At 48.9% G+C, this 15,907-nt stretch overlaps 1 protein-coding gene across 1 annotated transcript; it reads right to left on the bottom strand.

The window, feature by feature from the left end:
- Positions 1-576: 576 nt before the first annotated feature.
- Positions 577-11,558, bottom strand: TRARG1 (trafficking regulator of GLUT4 (SLC2A4) 1). The gene is made up of 3 exons (XM_033171785.1): positions 10,818-11,558; positions 2,623-2,752; positions 577-641 (listed from the first exon to the last, which is right to left on the bottom strand). Exons 1-3 carry the CDS (start codon positions 11,208-11,210, stop codon positions 622-624), a joined length of 543 nt encoding a protein of 180 aa, XP_033027676.1. The 5' UTR covers positions 11,211-11,558; the 3' UTR covers positions 577-621.
- Positions 11,559-15,907: the final 4,349 nt, after the last annotated feature.

Raw genomic sequence — 15,907 nt, 5'->3', positions numbered from 1 at the left:
TTTGGAAAGGGCTGTCCGGTAGCTGGGTGGCTCGGTGGATTTTCCTCCTCCTCAATTTTTATTTTTTATTTTTTATTTTTGCACAGCAATAAGAGTGATCTCTGGCCAACCCCCTCGGAGAGGCAAAGCGTCAAGCTGTACAAAACCCAGTTCGCTGCTGCTGGCGCGGGGGGGTAAAGCGGGAGATCAAGGAGAGTTTTGCTTCAGGAGAAATGCGCCTCCTCTTGACGGTTCTCCGTGTCCCCGTGTCTTTCTCTCTGTGTGTGGCAGATGACGAGGTAGAGAGAGTTCCTGTGCCAGGCAGGGAGGGATCTTCATTTCCCCCCCTCCTGGCTAGTCCTCCTGTTCATCGGATTGTACATTTCGTTCGTCCCCCCGGAAATAACAAAGTTTTTTTGTGATCCAAAAGGCTAATGGTGAAGACGGGCATGCTGTAATTCTGTCCGAGGGTGGGAGCAGGGTAGGGTTGGGCAGCGGAGGACGCCCACACTTCTCTCCCGCTGAAAAAGTCCTTCCTTTTGCAACCGCGGCGAAAATGGGAGGCATCCTACGGCCACTCAAAAAAACAAATAAATATGCAGCTCGAAGGACCACTTCCTTTTCCTTCAAGCTTTGCTCATGCTAATTGGATTGCAGGTAACCTGGGGGTGGAGAGAGAGAGAGGGTCGTTTTGGTCAGGCAGTTTTTACAAGCACAAGACACTGGTGTGTTCCTGTTACAATTTTAGGGTTGGAAGAGACCCCCAAAGGTCATCCATTCCAACCCACTGCAATGCAGGCATCTCAGCTAAAGAATCCCCGACAGATGGCCATCCAACCTCTGCTTTAAAAGCTTTAGTGAAGGAGGGGCAATAGATATTGGTCATAATATAGAAATGGAAGCATGGGAATGATTATGGAATATGGGCATAAAATTGACAGCATGTTCTGGCTTAAGAGAAAATCATATGAGCATGTTATATAGATGGTACATAACACCTAGTAGATTGGCAAAAGTGTACAGATCAAAGTCGAGTAAGTGTTGGAAATGTAAAGAGAAAGAATGTGGTCTGGCAATAAGGTTAAAGCTCACTGGGAAGTGATATATAATGAATTGAAAAAGATGTTTCAGATAACATTCGTTTAAAAAAAAAACAACCCAGAAGCTTTTCTCTTGGGAATTATGGGATCAGAACTGCCAACAGTATAGAATTTAGTTTATGTGTGCGACCACAGCTGCAAGAATGTTTCCGAGCACAATTCAAAGTGTTGGTGCTGACCTTTAAAGCCCTAAACGGCCTCGGTCCTGTATACCTGAAGGAGCGTCTCCACCCCATCGTTCTACCAGGAAACCGAGGTCCAGTTCCGAGGGCCTTCTGGCGGTTCCCTTGCTGCGAGAACTCAAGTTACAGGGAAACAGGCAGAGGGCCTTCTTGGTGGTGGCACCCGCCCTGTGGAATGCCCTCCCACCGGATGTCAAAGAGAAGAACAACTACCAGACTTTTAGAAGACATCTGAAGGCAGCCCTGTTTAGGGGAGCATTTAATGTTTGATGGATTACTGTATTTTAATATTTTGTTGGAAGCTGCCCAGAGTGGCTGGGGAAGCCCAGCCAGATGGGTGGGGTATAATTAAATAATTTATTATTATTATTATTATTATTATTATTATTATTATTATTAGCTCAAAATTGGAAGGAAGAAGAGGTCCCAACAAAAGAGAATGGTTACAGAAACTAACGGAGCCTGCAGAAATGGCGAAACCTACGGGGAGCATAAGAAATCAAGATAACAAACTTTAGAAAGGAATGGAAATGGTTTATTGAGTATTTACAAATAAACTGTAAACAGATGAAGCCATTGGCAGGATTATTTTAAAAACCTGCAGTTTCAAAAATATATATTAGAATAGAGGAATAAAAGAATAAGTTAAGATAATTCGGAGTATGCAGGAAAGGACGAAAATGAATGCAAAGAACCGCAGAAAGGGGGAAAGGAGTGGAAGTCGGATATGTTAAAATTATGGTTGAATAGTTGTTTTAACGTATACGTATCAATTCAATTTAAAATTATTTTTAGAAAACCTTTAGTGAAAGAGGGTCCACCACCTTCTGAGGGATACCATCCCACAAATGAATGGCTCTTACTCTCAGAAACTTCTTCCTAAAGTTTAGTCGCAATCTCCTTTTTCATCATTTGAATGCAATGGTTCAGGCACCACCAACTAAATCGCTCTGCATTATAAACTCCTTGCGGACAGAAACATGAGTTTGTTTTGTCTGGGATATGCTGTCAAAGCTCTCCTTTCCCCCTACCACCAAAATTGAGAGGTGGAGCAGAATCATTTCCTTGAAGGGAGCAAAGAACAGTTTTTTGCTCTGGCCCGGAGCTGCGGGGAGGGTAGCCCTGCAAAGACCATCCTTGAAAATCTCGTAGTTTCATTAGAATAATAGACTCTTAGAGTTCGAAGGGACCCGGAGGGTCATCCAGCCCAGCCCCCTTCAACTCAGGAATCTTTTACCCACAACCCTGAGATTAAGAGCCTCGTGTTCTGCCGCCTGAAATGCCAGGCTTTTTCCACCCTGAGGGTTGCGAGCGAGCGAGTGTCTTTGGAGGAATTGGGTGGGACATGGGTTGGCACCTACCTGTGAACTTCAGTGTGCATACCAAGATGATGAGGGTCCCCAGGACGATGGAGATGATGCTGAGGAATCTGGCAACCCGCCCCAACCTCCGTGCTCCGTCCACATCTCCCTGTTGGCAGCTGTTCCTAGACTGTCAAAAGAAGGCAGGGGAGGGTAGAAAAGTGGACCTGTCTTACCCCCCTGGTTCATGCAGTCTGTGAGGACATGGGGGGCTTCCCTTGCACTTGACCTGGAAGCTGCACTTGGGGCAGGATGCTGCCCCACGATTGCTGACCAGAGTGCGGCCTTGTCAGCATAGAACACCTGCGCTCACAGATCTTCACCGGGTGCCAATTTTCTCCCAGGCCAAATTCAAGGTGTTGCTATCGGCTAACAACTTGGGGGCAGTTTACCTATGAGATCGTTTTACCCCACATAAGCTCACACTGCTGCTTCGGTCAGTGGATCTTGCACTGTTACAGGGGCCACATAATACCTGTTCCAGTATATTTGGGAGAATTTGGAATCTTACTGTGGCAGCATCTACCCTTTGGAACTCCCTGCCTCTTGATATCAGGCATGCGCCTTCAGTGAGCTCTTTTCAGCGCCTGCTAAAAACATTCTTATTTAGGCAAGGCTGTCCAATTGTTTATAAATTTAATGTGGCTTTTGATCTGTTTTCAGTCTATTTTTATTTTAACATCTTTGAAAGTGTTAAATTTTTGCTGCTGGGTCATCTGATAGTATCGATAGTTCTAGCTTTTTTTGTAAACCACTTTGAGGTATGTGGTTTTTATACATATATATATATATATATAAACAACAACAACCACAACAACCAAGTGGTGTATATATATTTTTAGGAACTAAATGAATAAATCTAGCACTGGAAAGTAAATTCTCCAAGCCAGCAGCCTTGAGGTCCATGTATGGATGCATGGGCAGATTTCTTTAAAAATAAAATAAATAAAATTCTGTAACACCTTTAAAAAGGGCCCTGGTGCAGCTTCCCACATGGCTCAGGAGTATAGAGCACCTGCTTTGCATGTAGAAGGTCCCTGCCTGGTTCAGTCCCCAAAATCTCCAGCTTAGGATTGTAATAATAATAATAATAATAATAATAATAATAATAATAATAATAATAATTTATTTATACCCCATCCATCTGGCTGGGTTTCCCCAGACACTCTGGGCAGCTTCCAACAAAATATTAAAATACAATAGTCTGTCAAACATTAAAAGCTTCCCTAAACAGGGCTGCCTTCAGATATATTGGCTTTATTTGCTGCTGCAGCACACAGCTGGCTCATGTTTACATTACAAATGAGAAACCTTAGATGTGCATGTGTGTGTGGTGCTTTTACTTAGGTCTACACTGCTTTCACACACACCCCTTTCTGTGTCAACCCCTGGCTAGCTGACTTCCCCCCTTTATTAAATTCCCCCCCACCCAGCGTTTCCATGCGCTGCTCTGGTTCGCCAGAAGCGGCTTAGTCATGCTGGCCACATGACCCGGAAGCTGTACGCCGGCTCCCTCGGCCAGTAAAGCGAGATGAGCGCCGCAACCCCAGAGTCGTCCGCGACTGGACCTAATGGTCAGGGGTCCCTTTACCTTTACCTTTTACACCCTTGATTGTAAGATCTCCCACTAAACCCTCTCTTGCAACCTGAACCCACTTCCACAGCTGTGCACGATAAAAGAAGACTCCACCGTGGGAAAAGCTGGGTTCTGTATTGCATAAAAGGTATCAGCCAAGTATATATATATGCTGGTATGTCCTGTGTAGGACCTTAAGGTCCTCAAATAATAATCTTTTGGAGGTCCCGAGCAACAAAGATGCTAGGTTGGCCTCAACTAGGGCCAGGGCCTTCTCAGTATTGGCCCCGACTTGGTGGAACAGTCTATCACAAGAGACCAGGGCCCTGCGGGATTTGGCATCTTTCCGCAGGGCCTGCAAGACGGAGCTGTTCCGCCTGGTCTTAGGGTTGGTTTCTGTTTGATACTTATGGTTCATTCTTTTATTGGTAGGCTATTTGAAAATGAGACTGCAGTTTTAATTTTGAATTTTGAATTTGTATTTTAATCTGTATTTTAATACAATTGTTTTTATGTTTTTGCTGTGATTTTAATTAGTGTTAGCCGCCCTGAGCCCGGTTTTTGGCTGGGAAGGGTGGGGTATAAATAAAAAATTATTATTATTATTATTATTATTATTATTATTATTATTATTTTGCATAGACTCACTCCCAGGTGAACGGGGTTATGACTGCCATTTATAAGCCTGTTTTTGTTGCTGCTGCTAATCGGGGAGATGGCCTCTGTGTGTGCTTCCGCGGCGGAGAATCGAAGTTATCTTTGCAAAACCGTGGAGTATGTAATGGTCCTCTGGGGCTGCTTTCGGTAATCAAATGGACACAGGTGGCAAAAACATCACACGCTCCCGACTTGTTACAAAATAACAGGGAGTCAGGGAAGACTCCTTTCAGTGGCTCTGCTGCTTTTCTCAACCTGAAAGGGGACAGAAATGCTGACCCACCTTCCAATAATCCTTCATAAGAGCCTGGCCAAAGGTCCGCCTTCAACATCCTCTTACATTTGATCCTTAGTAAGCCATGCTCAAGGCAGCTCACACCATCCAAAGGTTTATGCAGTTCGCTCACGGTTACAAGACCTCACAGACTTCAAATCAGGAGTCAGCAACCTTTTCCAGCTGTGGGCCGGTCCACCATCCCTCAGACCATGTGGGGGGTCAGACTGTATTTTTTTTGGGGGGGGGGTGAATGAATTCCTATGCCCCACAAATAACCCAGAGATGCATTTTAAATGAAATGGCACATTTTACTCATGTAAAAACACACTGATTCCCCAACCGTCCGCGGGCCGGATTGAGAAGGCGCTTGGGCCTCATCCGGCTTGTGGGCCTTATGTTGCCTACCCTGATTTAAATGGTCGCAATAAGCTGATGTGAACTTCTTCTGTTCATGAATATGCAATAAAATTTATTTGCTGATCACTGAAATGCAGCAGGTGACAGCAACAAGATTGCATCTCCGAAAACTAAATCTTGACTGCAGAAACAAATATGGTCCATCCAGCATCCTCTACTTTGCAGGACACATTTGGGTAACCCACAAGGAGTCTTCCTCTGAGTCAGACCATCTGACTCAGTACTGTCTACACTGACAGGCAGCAACTGCTCTCCAGAGTTTCAGAGGACGAGCCTCTCTGCCTGGAGGACAGAAGTACTGTTTGGGGGGGGGGGGCAGGAGGCGGGCAGGTGTGGAGGACTCCCTGGTCCTGAATGGGGTAACTGTGCTCCTGAAGGAGCAGGTGCGCAGCCTGGGAGTAATTTTGGACTCACAGCTGCCCATGGAGGCGCAGGTCAATTCTGTGTCCAGGGCAGCTGTCTACCAGCTCCATCTGGTACGCAGGCTGAGACCCTACCTGCCCGCAGACTGCGCTCTATGTGGGGCTACCTTTGAAGGTGACCCGGAAACTGCAATTAATCCAGAATGCGTCAGCTAGACTGGTGACTGGGGGCGGCTGCTGAGACCACATAACACCGGTCCTGAGAGATCTACATTGGCTCCCAGTACGTTTCTGAGCACAATTCAAAGTGTTGGTGCTGACCTTTAAAGCCCTAAATGGCCTCAGTCCAGTATACCTGAAGGAGCGTCTCCACCTCCATCGTTCTGTCCGGACACTGAGGTCCAGTGCTGAGGGCCTTCTGGTGGTTCCCTCCCTGCGAGAAGCCAAGTTACAGGGAACCAGGCAGAGGGCCTTCTTGGTAGTGGCGCCCGCCCTGTGGAACACCCTCCCACCAGATGTCAAAGAGAAAACCAATTAGCAGACTTTTAAAAGACATCTGAAGGCAGCCCTGTTTAGGGAAGCTTTTAATGTTTAACAGACTATTGTATTTTAATATTTTGTTGGAAGCCACCCAGAGTGGCTGGGGAAACCCAGCCAGATGGGCAGGGTATAAATTAATTATTATTATTATTATTATTATTACTACTACTACTACTACTACTACTACTACCTGGAAATGCCTGGAATTGAACCTGAGGCCCTTTGCATGCAAGGCAAATGCTCTACCACTGTGCTACAGCCCTTCCCAGGTGTGAGGGCAGGACATAAATGGCTGTGACCCTCCCCAGTTGTCTGTCCCCCAGTCGTACTCTGATAACCATTAAATTACATTACTGCAAAGTGTTAAACGTAGGGCTGCTTCTGAAGAAAGGTCAGAAACATCATCCGGTGCACAATTTGGTGGCCAGGTTGCTCACCGTTGCAAGACAGTTTGAGAATATTACACCGATCCTGGCCTAACTGCAGTGGCTGCTGATTCGTTTCCAGGCCCAGTTCAAAGTGCTGGTTTTGACCTATCAAACCTTTAATGGCTCACGACTGCCTCTCCCCATATGAACTTTCTCGGACTCTGTGTTCTTCATCTGAGGCCTTTCTTTGTGGGCCTCCTCCATGAGAGGTCCAGAGGGCGGCAACACGAGAACAGGGCCTGTCCTCTAGTGGCTCCCTGCTTGTGGGATGCTCCCCCCAAGGAGACTTGCCTGGTGCCTTCCTTGCATATATTTAGGTGCCAGGCGAAAACATCCCCTTTCTCCTAGGCCTTTGGCTAATTAAACATTCTGTGACCCTTCAAATGTGTTTGTGGGAGTTGTTCTTCTTCTTGGTTTTATTGTGTATTTTGTGTTTTCGTTTTGTATTTTTATGTAGTGTGCTGCGCTGTGGTCTTCTGATTAAGGGTGCTATACAAATTTAACGAATAAATAAAATATTCAAAGGGCCTGCTGCTGATTCTGCCTATGGAGGCTCCATTCTTAACTATCTTACTTTGTAAGAACATCTGGAGAGGCCCTCCTTGGAGCCTAAGGGCCACCTGGGCCCAGCAACCTCCTCCCTGCTGTGTGGCCATCTGGGTGCCTCTGGGATGCCCTCAGCAGAATGCGAGTGCAAACGCCCTCCCCACAGCATTCTTCCTCATCTCTTGGTATCCTAAGACAGACTTCCTCTGAACCTGGGGGCTCCGCATTGCTATTGCCAGATCGATCCTACTTGCTGGTCTTGAGAGTTTTCATGTGGTTAGTATGGATGCGGGGCTCAAATGTGCCACGACCCCCTCTTTCCATGCCCTACTCAGCCTGCTGTCTATCTGTGGACAAGCCCTGTACACAGGGGGCTTATCAGAGCCTTTCTCCCCATTGCCTATCATGAGCTGAGTGGCAGGGCATCTGCCTTGCATGCAGAAGGCGTCAATCGCCAATGGCATCCTCAGGCAGGGCTGGGAAACACTCCCTGCCTAAAATCCTGGAGAGCTGCCAGCCAGTGTACTGAGCCAGATGAACCAATGAGGCAGCTTCCTGTGTTCCTATTCAAACATGCCCTTAGTTCAGCACCCTGAGGGCTAGCATCTTGATTTATTTTTAAGGGATGGGCCATAGCTCAATGGTAAAGCATCAGCTTTGCATGCACAAGGTCCCAGGTTCAAATTCTGGCAGCCTCTCCAGCTAGGGCTTGGAGAAGGGATCCCTGATCTGAAACACTGGTGAGCCACTGCCAGCCAGTGTAGGCAATACTGAGCTAGATGGCGCAACTTTCTGACTCGGTGTTGGGCAGCTTCCTATGTTCCGTCTGGAACGGCTCTGCGTTTCCCTGAAAAGCTTTCCCTGTTTTGGAGGACTTGTGGCTGCTACCATGGACAGCTCCCTGCAGGAATCCTCTTTGCTTCTCTCTCTTTCAGCTTTTACGGTATATTATTAACCATTAATCCAGCCTTGGCCATCGTGGCACCCTCCAGCCGTTCTGGACTACAATTCCCATCAGCTCAGCCAGCATGGCTCTTTTCTTCACATCATCCACTGCTCTACCAAGCCAACACTGTAAACCTTGGCCAAAGGAGATGTGCAATAATCTTGGCTGCCCTTTTCTCCACCTCTCCCAGCCCTGTGTGGCAGCTAAACCTTAGTCCTCTCTGTTTCTGAGCTCAGCCTTCTTGAACCACGTCAAAATTGTAAGCGTTGCATCTGAGCATGTCAAGCGCGCTGGGCCTTTTCCTGCCAGATACCTGCCCTCTACACCCTTAGGTGGGTGGGTGACCTCATCTCAGCCCAAAGGCGGAACCTGAGAACCGGCACGCCCCATTTTAGAAATTAAAAAGAGCATCCTGCACAGCAGGGTGTTGGGGGGTTGGACTAGATGACCCTTTGGGGCCCTCCCAACTGTACAATGCTAGAATTCTGTGATCTGTTTCCCCCTCCACCCTTCCCTTCCTTCCCCTGCTGCGTCTGCCAGGAGGCCTTCCTGGAGCCAAATCCTGACACACACACACAGAGAGAGCACGCTCTCCTCCAGCCCTATGGATGAATCTCAATGCTGCCCTGCCTGCCCCAAAGCCAACCTCAGGTATGCTTGGTTGACTAGGGAGGGGAGAAAGAGGAAGACACCCCAGTATGGATGCCCAGAGCTTTCTATAGTCAGTTTGGGACAGTTCGACGGAAACTAATTCGTCCTTGTTCCCTCTAGCCATCCCAGGGATGTTGTGTGACTTCTGGTGTGTGTGTGTGTGCGCGCGCTCCCCCCCCCCCCCCCCCCGACAAACTTTGGATCCCCTCTTATTATTTATTTATTACTTTATATAGCCCACCTTTTTCTCCCAAGGAGCTCAAGACGGCACCCATGGCTCTCCCCCATCTCATTTAATCCCTACAACAGCCCTGCGAAGCAGGTCGGGCTAAGAGGATGGTGACTGGCCCCCAGGATCACACCCAGAGAACTTCATATATCCAAGTGGGGATTCGAACCCAGGTTTCTCCCACGCTAACCACTAAACCCCCGCTAGTTCGTACGCCTTTGTGACCAGGAGACTTTTGCCCTTTTTGAGGTGCAGAAGCATTTTCTCTGGACCGCTGTGGTGCTGCCATTCTTTGCAGGGGAGCCTGTTAACACATGTCTGCTCCTCACCTTGCTAATAAGTGCACTCTCACAGGATGGGAATGGAAGGGGGCAGCACCCCCCCCCAGTCAGAGGTTAATATGCAACCAAAGATGCATCTATCAGCTCTGGAAACTGGCCTTTGAGCTCTCTTACCCTCCCCGTGGCAGAAGCTTGTGTTTGTTCTTTGTGATCAGAGGCGCTCTGTGCATGCTCAGGATAGTCTTTCTTTATTTCGACATTGCATGGCAACAAGTTCTGGCAACCATTCCGCCCACCTCCCCATTTCCTCACTGTATAATTTTTTACATCTCTCTCCGACAAAATCCAGAGCCAAGCAAGAGACGCCTAGGCTGTTCTTGACACGTCTTAACTTAAGTGGGATCTGTCTCCAACCCATGTCTAGCTGGGGCGGATGGGAAGGAAGAGGGCGGCAGGGTTTGGAGCTATTGATCAACGTTGTTTGCTAAGCAGAAGAGGGAATTAGACACACACACACCAACCAACCTCCCCCCCCCCCACCAAAAACCCTCGTATTTTGGCCCGCGAATTTAATTGATTTTATTGCTGTGTAATCCTCGGCATCTTTGCTCAGAACTGCCATTGAATTAAACGCGCCTTACTCCCAGGTCAGCGGGTATAGGGTACCGCAGCCTTAATTCAGTCGTGAGCAAGAGTCTACATTTGAAAGGGCACTTTTAGCATAATATTAATATTATTAAATTCCCCCAAATCCTCACACTCTGTTCAAGTCTTTCTCCCATCTCCCCCTCCCCAATCCACAAAACGCACACGCCCCACCCCGTATTTGGGAAGGGAGCTGCTGTATTTGGACTCTGTTATGCAGGGGAAAGTTGTTAATAACGATTATTCATTCTTTGTTTTCTCCTCCTCCTCTTCCCAGCTAGGTCCACATGATTGCATATTCTTTCTCTCTCACACGCACACCCCAAAAAGTCGTGTCCCTCCTGAAATTGGAAGAACAGTCCACTCCAAAACGTGCAGTTCACAGACTTTTGGAGAAACTAAGGCACCCCTCCCTTACCGACACTCGTCTTCCATTCTCCCCGATGCAACGCCCTCTGCTCAAGTTTTAAACGCAGCTACAAAGTTCCCGCCGGGGACTTCCGCGCTCCGCGACTCCCCGACGCAGTGCCGATGTCCCCGGTGCGCCCAGGGCGCACAAGGAACTTGGCGAGGGCGGCGCGTCTTTGCGCACAGCCGGAGCCCCGAGGGGACGCGCTGGAGCGGGGGAACGGTCGCTTACCATGATGGAGAAGACTAAGGCCAGGATGTTGAGGGGCCAGATGGGGCAGAAGCAGGAGAAAATGGCCAACGGGAGGTAGTCACGCGAGCGTCCCGGCTCGTGGAGGTTGGAGGTGGTGGCCGTGGATGAGGCGCGCCCCAGGCTGAGCCGCGACGGCGAGAGCGACGTGGCCTCCAGCTTCCCCTCCGAGCCGGACTGGTAAGGCAGGCTGTGGTGGCCGTTGCGCTCGGCCTCGCCCCCGGCGGGGGCTTCATCGCCGTCTTCTCCACTGGCTGAGAAGGACTTCGGGGCTACCCCGACGGCGGTCAGCAGCTTCTCCGTCTCATGCGAGTCCACAGGCGGAGGAGAGTTCTCCAGCGCCTTCGCCAGCGGCGCCTCCGTGTTGATGGCCATGGTTGCGCCGCGCTTAGACTCCCATGATCCGGGCGAAGGCGCAGGGGGTCCGGGGGAGGGAGCCGCGGGCGCCGCCTCGACGGGATCACAACGCGCCTCGCCCTGGTGCTGGGGGCTCTCTCCGTCCTCCTCCTGCCTCTTGCTCGCTCGCTCGCTTTCCTGACCCAGCCACGCAGGCTTCTCTCTTATCCGCCGCGCTCGCCTTTCTCTCTCCAAAGCGCGCTTTGGCAACTGCGCGCCGGTCCGTCGAAGGGGCCGCCCAGGCTGGGTTGTGAGCTCACCGAGGAGGCGAGAGGAGGAGGAGCCAGAGCGCCTTCCCTGACGCTCGCTCGCCCCAGGGCACGGCCCGCCAACCGCCGGCAATGGGCAGATTGTTCGGATTGTGTGGTGGAGAAGCGGGGACTTGGCCGGTGGGAAGCAGCAGCCGCAGCCCTGGAGAAGGCAGATGGAAGTTGGAATTGGCTCCTTATTCCCGGTTCCTTATTCCTGCGTCTCCTTTCTCTCCTTCTACTCAAATCATTTCTTCTTATCCCTAATTCCTAAATCTCAGTTCCCTATTCGCATTTAGCAGTTATTTCCTTACACCTCCTTCTCAGTTCCTTGTTCCTAGTCCTCAAGGAAACTTCAGCTGGATGGATCAAACCAACCTTAGTGATTCTACCCCAGCATCCCACCCATGGGCACCCACCAGACGCCATAAGGAAGCTCACTGGGCAGGGCAGTGGAGGCAACAGCCCTCTCTGGTTGTTGCTTCCCCAGCTGCTGACGTTTAGAGATAGACTGCCTCTGAATCTAGAGGTTCCATTTAGCAACAGTGTCTGAAGACCAGATGGGAAATGGCAGTGTTTAAAAGTGCTCCCGAAACTGGAGGTGAGAGCCTGGGAAACTGTAAAGATGTATGAAGGGGCATCCATTTGTGAATGTGGCTTGGCCCATTTTCAGGGGTAACATTCTTAAGGTAAAGGGACCCCTAGCCGTTAGGTCCGGTCGCGGACGACTCTGGGCTCATCTCGCTTTATTGGCCGAGGGAGCCGGCGTACAGCTTCTGGGTCATGTGATCAGCATGACTAAGCCGCTTCTGGCGAACCAGAACAGCGCATGGAAATGCTGTTTACCTTCCCACCAGAGCGGTACCTATTTATCTACTTGCACTGCATGCTTTCGAACTGCTAGGTTGGCAGGAGCAGGGGATCCGAGCAACAGGAGCTCACCCCGTTGCGGGATTCGAACCGCCAACCTTCTGATTGGCAAGCCCTAGGCTCAGTGGTTTAACCCACAGTGCCACCCATGAGAAAAACTCGATGTCACTCAGTTTCAGCACCTGGATGCCTTGCTTTGCTCTGTACTGATCTTCTATCATGAGGCAGGCACCACGCCCCAGTTTTAAAGGGCTGAGCATTTTACTAGTCGGGGGGGGGGGTTGTTGCAGGATGCACACACCAGCACGTCAGCTTTGCATCTGCTGTGGAAGTGCCCGGGCAATGATGAACATGGGCTTTAGGCCAAGTCAGCAGACCCTCTAGCTCAGTATTGTCTACCCTGACTGGCAGCAGCGGCTCTCCAGGGTTTCAGGCAGGGGGGCATTCTCAGCCTCCCTGCAGGTGTTCCATATTGAACCTGCGACCTTTCGCATGTGCTGTGCCTCCGAACCATCCTAAAAAAATAATGCAAGATCCCGGTCCTCATGGATCTGAATAAAAGGCTGTATTAAATAGAAACAGAGGAAGCTACTTTATACTGGATCAGGCCATTGGTCCACCTAGCTCAGCATTGCCTGAACTTGGTGGCTGCTGCTTTGGAACTGTTGTGTTACCTTGAGATGCTGAGGTGGTACCTGGGACCTTCTATGTGTTTAGAACTGGTGCAGAGTGCCACCTTGTGGGCCACATGAGGAATTTTCTGGCTGGGTCACCCACTCACAAAAAGAATCTACAATTTCCTCCCCCCCCCCCCTGCTGCTACCAAGCAAGATTTCCGCATCATACAGAGGACAAAATGGGTTGGAACGTTGATGCCATTCCCTTCTCTGCCTGAAGAAGACTTCTGTGATGCTCAGAAGTTTGTGTGGGTCAAGCTCAATAGAACAGAATCTCCTGCCTTTCGCCGGGGTCTCATATTGCTGTTTCCTTGGAGGGCTCCTTTGCAAAGAAGGAAGGAAAGCACTGTGGAAACAGTGATGTTCTGAGCCCCACAACCTATTTGTGGATAGTAGGAAGGTGCACATGTTCCGGGATTCTGCAGTCAACCAAATGCCCCAATGGGAAGCCTGCAAGTAACACAAAGTAAGATTCCAGTCCTCATGAATATAGGGCTGATCTACAGGTGAAACTCGAAAAACTAGAATATTGTGGAAAGGTTGGTTTCTTTCAGTAATTCAACTTAAAAGGTGAAACTAATTTATGAGATAGACTCATGACATGCAAAGCTAGATATGTCAAGCCTCTATTTGTTATAATTGTGATGATTATGGCGTACAGCTGACGAGAACCCCAAATTCACAATCTCAACTTGGGGGTTCTCATCAGCTGTACACCATAATCATCACAATTATAACAAGCAAAGGCTTGACATATCTCACTTTGCATGTCATGAGACTATCTCATATATTAAACTCAAGTAGCTAATGAAAACAATTACTTATATAAATGGACTTTCCCACGATATTCTAATTTTTCGAGTTTCACCTGTAAACAGGAACATAGGAAGAGTCAGATCATTTGTCCATCTAGCTCTCTATACTGCCTGGAAGTGATTCTCCACGGTTTCCAGGCAGGGGATAATGACTGGATCAGGCCCTTGGCCCAACTAGTCTAGCATCCTCTTCTCACAGTGGCCAACCAGATGCCTGTGGGAAACCAAGCAGGATCTGAACACAGGACCCCTCTCCCCTGCTGCAGTTTCCAGCAACGGACATTCAGAAGCATTGCTGTCTCCAACTGCAGAGGCAGAGCAGAGCCATCATGGCTGGTAGCCATCGATACTAATGCATGAATTCCTATGTGAATCCTCTTTTAAAGCCATCTGGGTTGGTAGTCATCCCTGCCTCCTGTGGGAGGGAGTTCCATAGTTTGCGCTGTGTGAAGAAGTCCTTTATTTTACCTGCCCTGACATTTCGCGCCCTACTTGGAGATGCCACCGGGGGCTGAACCTGGGACCTTCCGCATGCAAAGCAGGGGCTCTGCCACTTTGCTACAGCCCTTCCCAATACTGGTCAGAAATACAAAGGAGGTTATATTGATTTGGGAAAACAAATTGCACCACCGTTCAGGACAGCGAACAGATAACTTGTACGATACCGACAACTATCCCGATAATGTTAAGTACATTGCAGATAATTGCACGGGGATCTCAGCGGCTAGGCAAAAGGAGCGTCACAGAAACACAGCAGCTGGTTTTATCAAGTGACTCTTGTTATATCGGTGCAGATCAGTGCGTCTCCCAACTCCAGATAGCTAAAGCTCATCCTTCCCCCCCCCAAAAAAAAACAGCAACAGAAAAATCTCTGAATTAAAACAGGAGGCCATCTTCACTCTTACACATGAATGTTTTTAAAGAATGCATGAGAAAAATAATGATTGCCTCCAGCAAAATCCATCCGTCTCTCTGTTTTTCTGTGCGATGGTAGGAAATCTCTCCTAATTAGAAGGAGGCAAAGCCAGAGCGGTACAACAGACACACATGTGTGTATGTGCGCACGCGGAGAGAATCATAGTATTCTAGCATTGGAAGGGACCCCCAAGAGTCATCTAGTCCAACCCCCTGCTATGCAGGAATCACAGCTAGAAATCCCTGATCCGTCAGCACCCTGGTACTTCCCATCGCCATCACATTCCCCAATCCCCCAGTACAGTGTGGATTAGTAAGAGGCGAAATCAGAAAAGGGACACATGCCCAAAATGCTTTGGCCTTCAGTTATTTAATTAACTTTCATCTTGCAGCACTCTTAGCATGCCCTGGCGCACCCTTTGTGGATTACAAGTTCTGGAGTTTATGCCCCAACAGATCTAAACAGACAAACAAACCACACCTATTTTGCTGCCTGCACTGGTGTTCGAGTGTCTCAGCTGGACTCCTTCTGTTCCTTCTTAAGACATCGGCTGGTTCGCATCCCCCCCACCATTCCAGTTGCACCAGAACTGTAGTGATGCTGACAAGTGCCACCCCATGGATATCTACTGAGAAATGAGCCCCAGTGAGTTCTGTGGGGCTTATTCCCAAATCAGTGTTTCTAGCTGTAGTGGTTAAGCTTCCAAATCTGGTCCGAGGACCACGTTCCCTTGTGGAAAACCATCTGGGGCTCACATCCTGGTGGCGGGTGCCCCTCTGAAGCCCCTTAGAAATATTGTCACCTCTCAGCTGCTTTCCATCGGCCTGACAGAGCAGGCATCAGATTATTTCAGGAAAAGTGAACCTATAACATCCCAAACACACAAATATTGTTGCAGTATCAAATGGTTGGAACATCATAATATAATATATTTATACAGTTCCATCAGTGCGCATGGCATTTTACAGCTTCCCCAGGAGCATGCAGTCAAAAAGCCGCTGTATATATTTACAAATCAGCTGGAGCGCCTAAGAGAGGTCTCTGCTCCATGAAGGTACAGTCAAAAAAGCAATCTGTATACCTTTACAAACTCAGCCAGAGGAACATGGAAATGTGAAATCCCGTGAACACAACTTCTCTAAGTCTGCAA

This window comes from Lacerta agilis, chromosome 15, assembly GCF_009819535.1.
Source record: "Lacerta agilis isolate rLacAgi1 chromosome 15, rLacAgi1.pri, whole genome shotgun sequence".
Taxonomy (NCBI): Eukaryota; Metazoa; Chordata; class Lepidosauria; order Squamata; family Lacertidae; genus Lacerta; species Lacerta agilis.
This window is presented reverse-complemented; position numbering and strand designations above follow the sequence as displayed.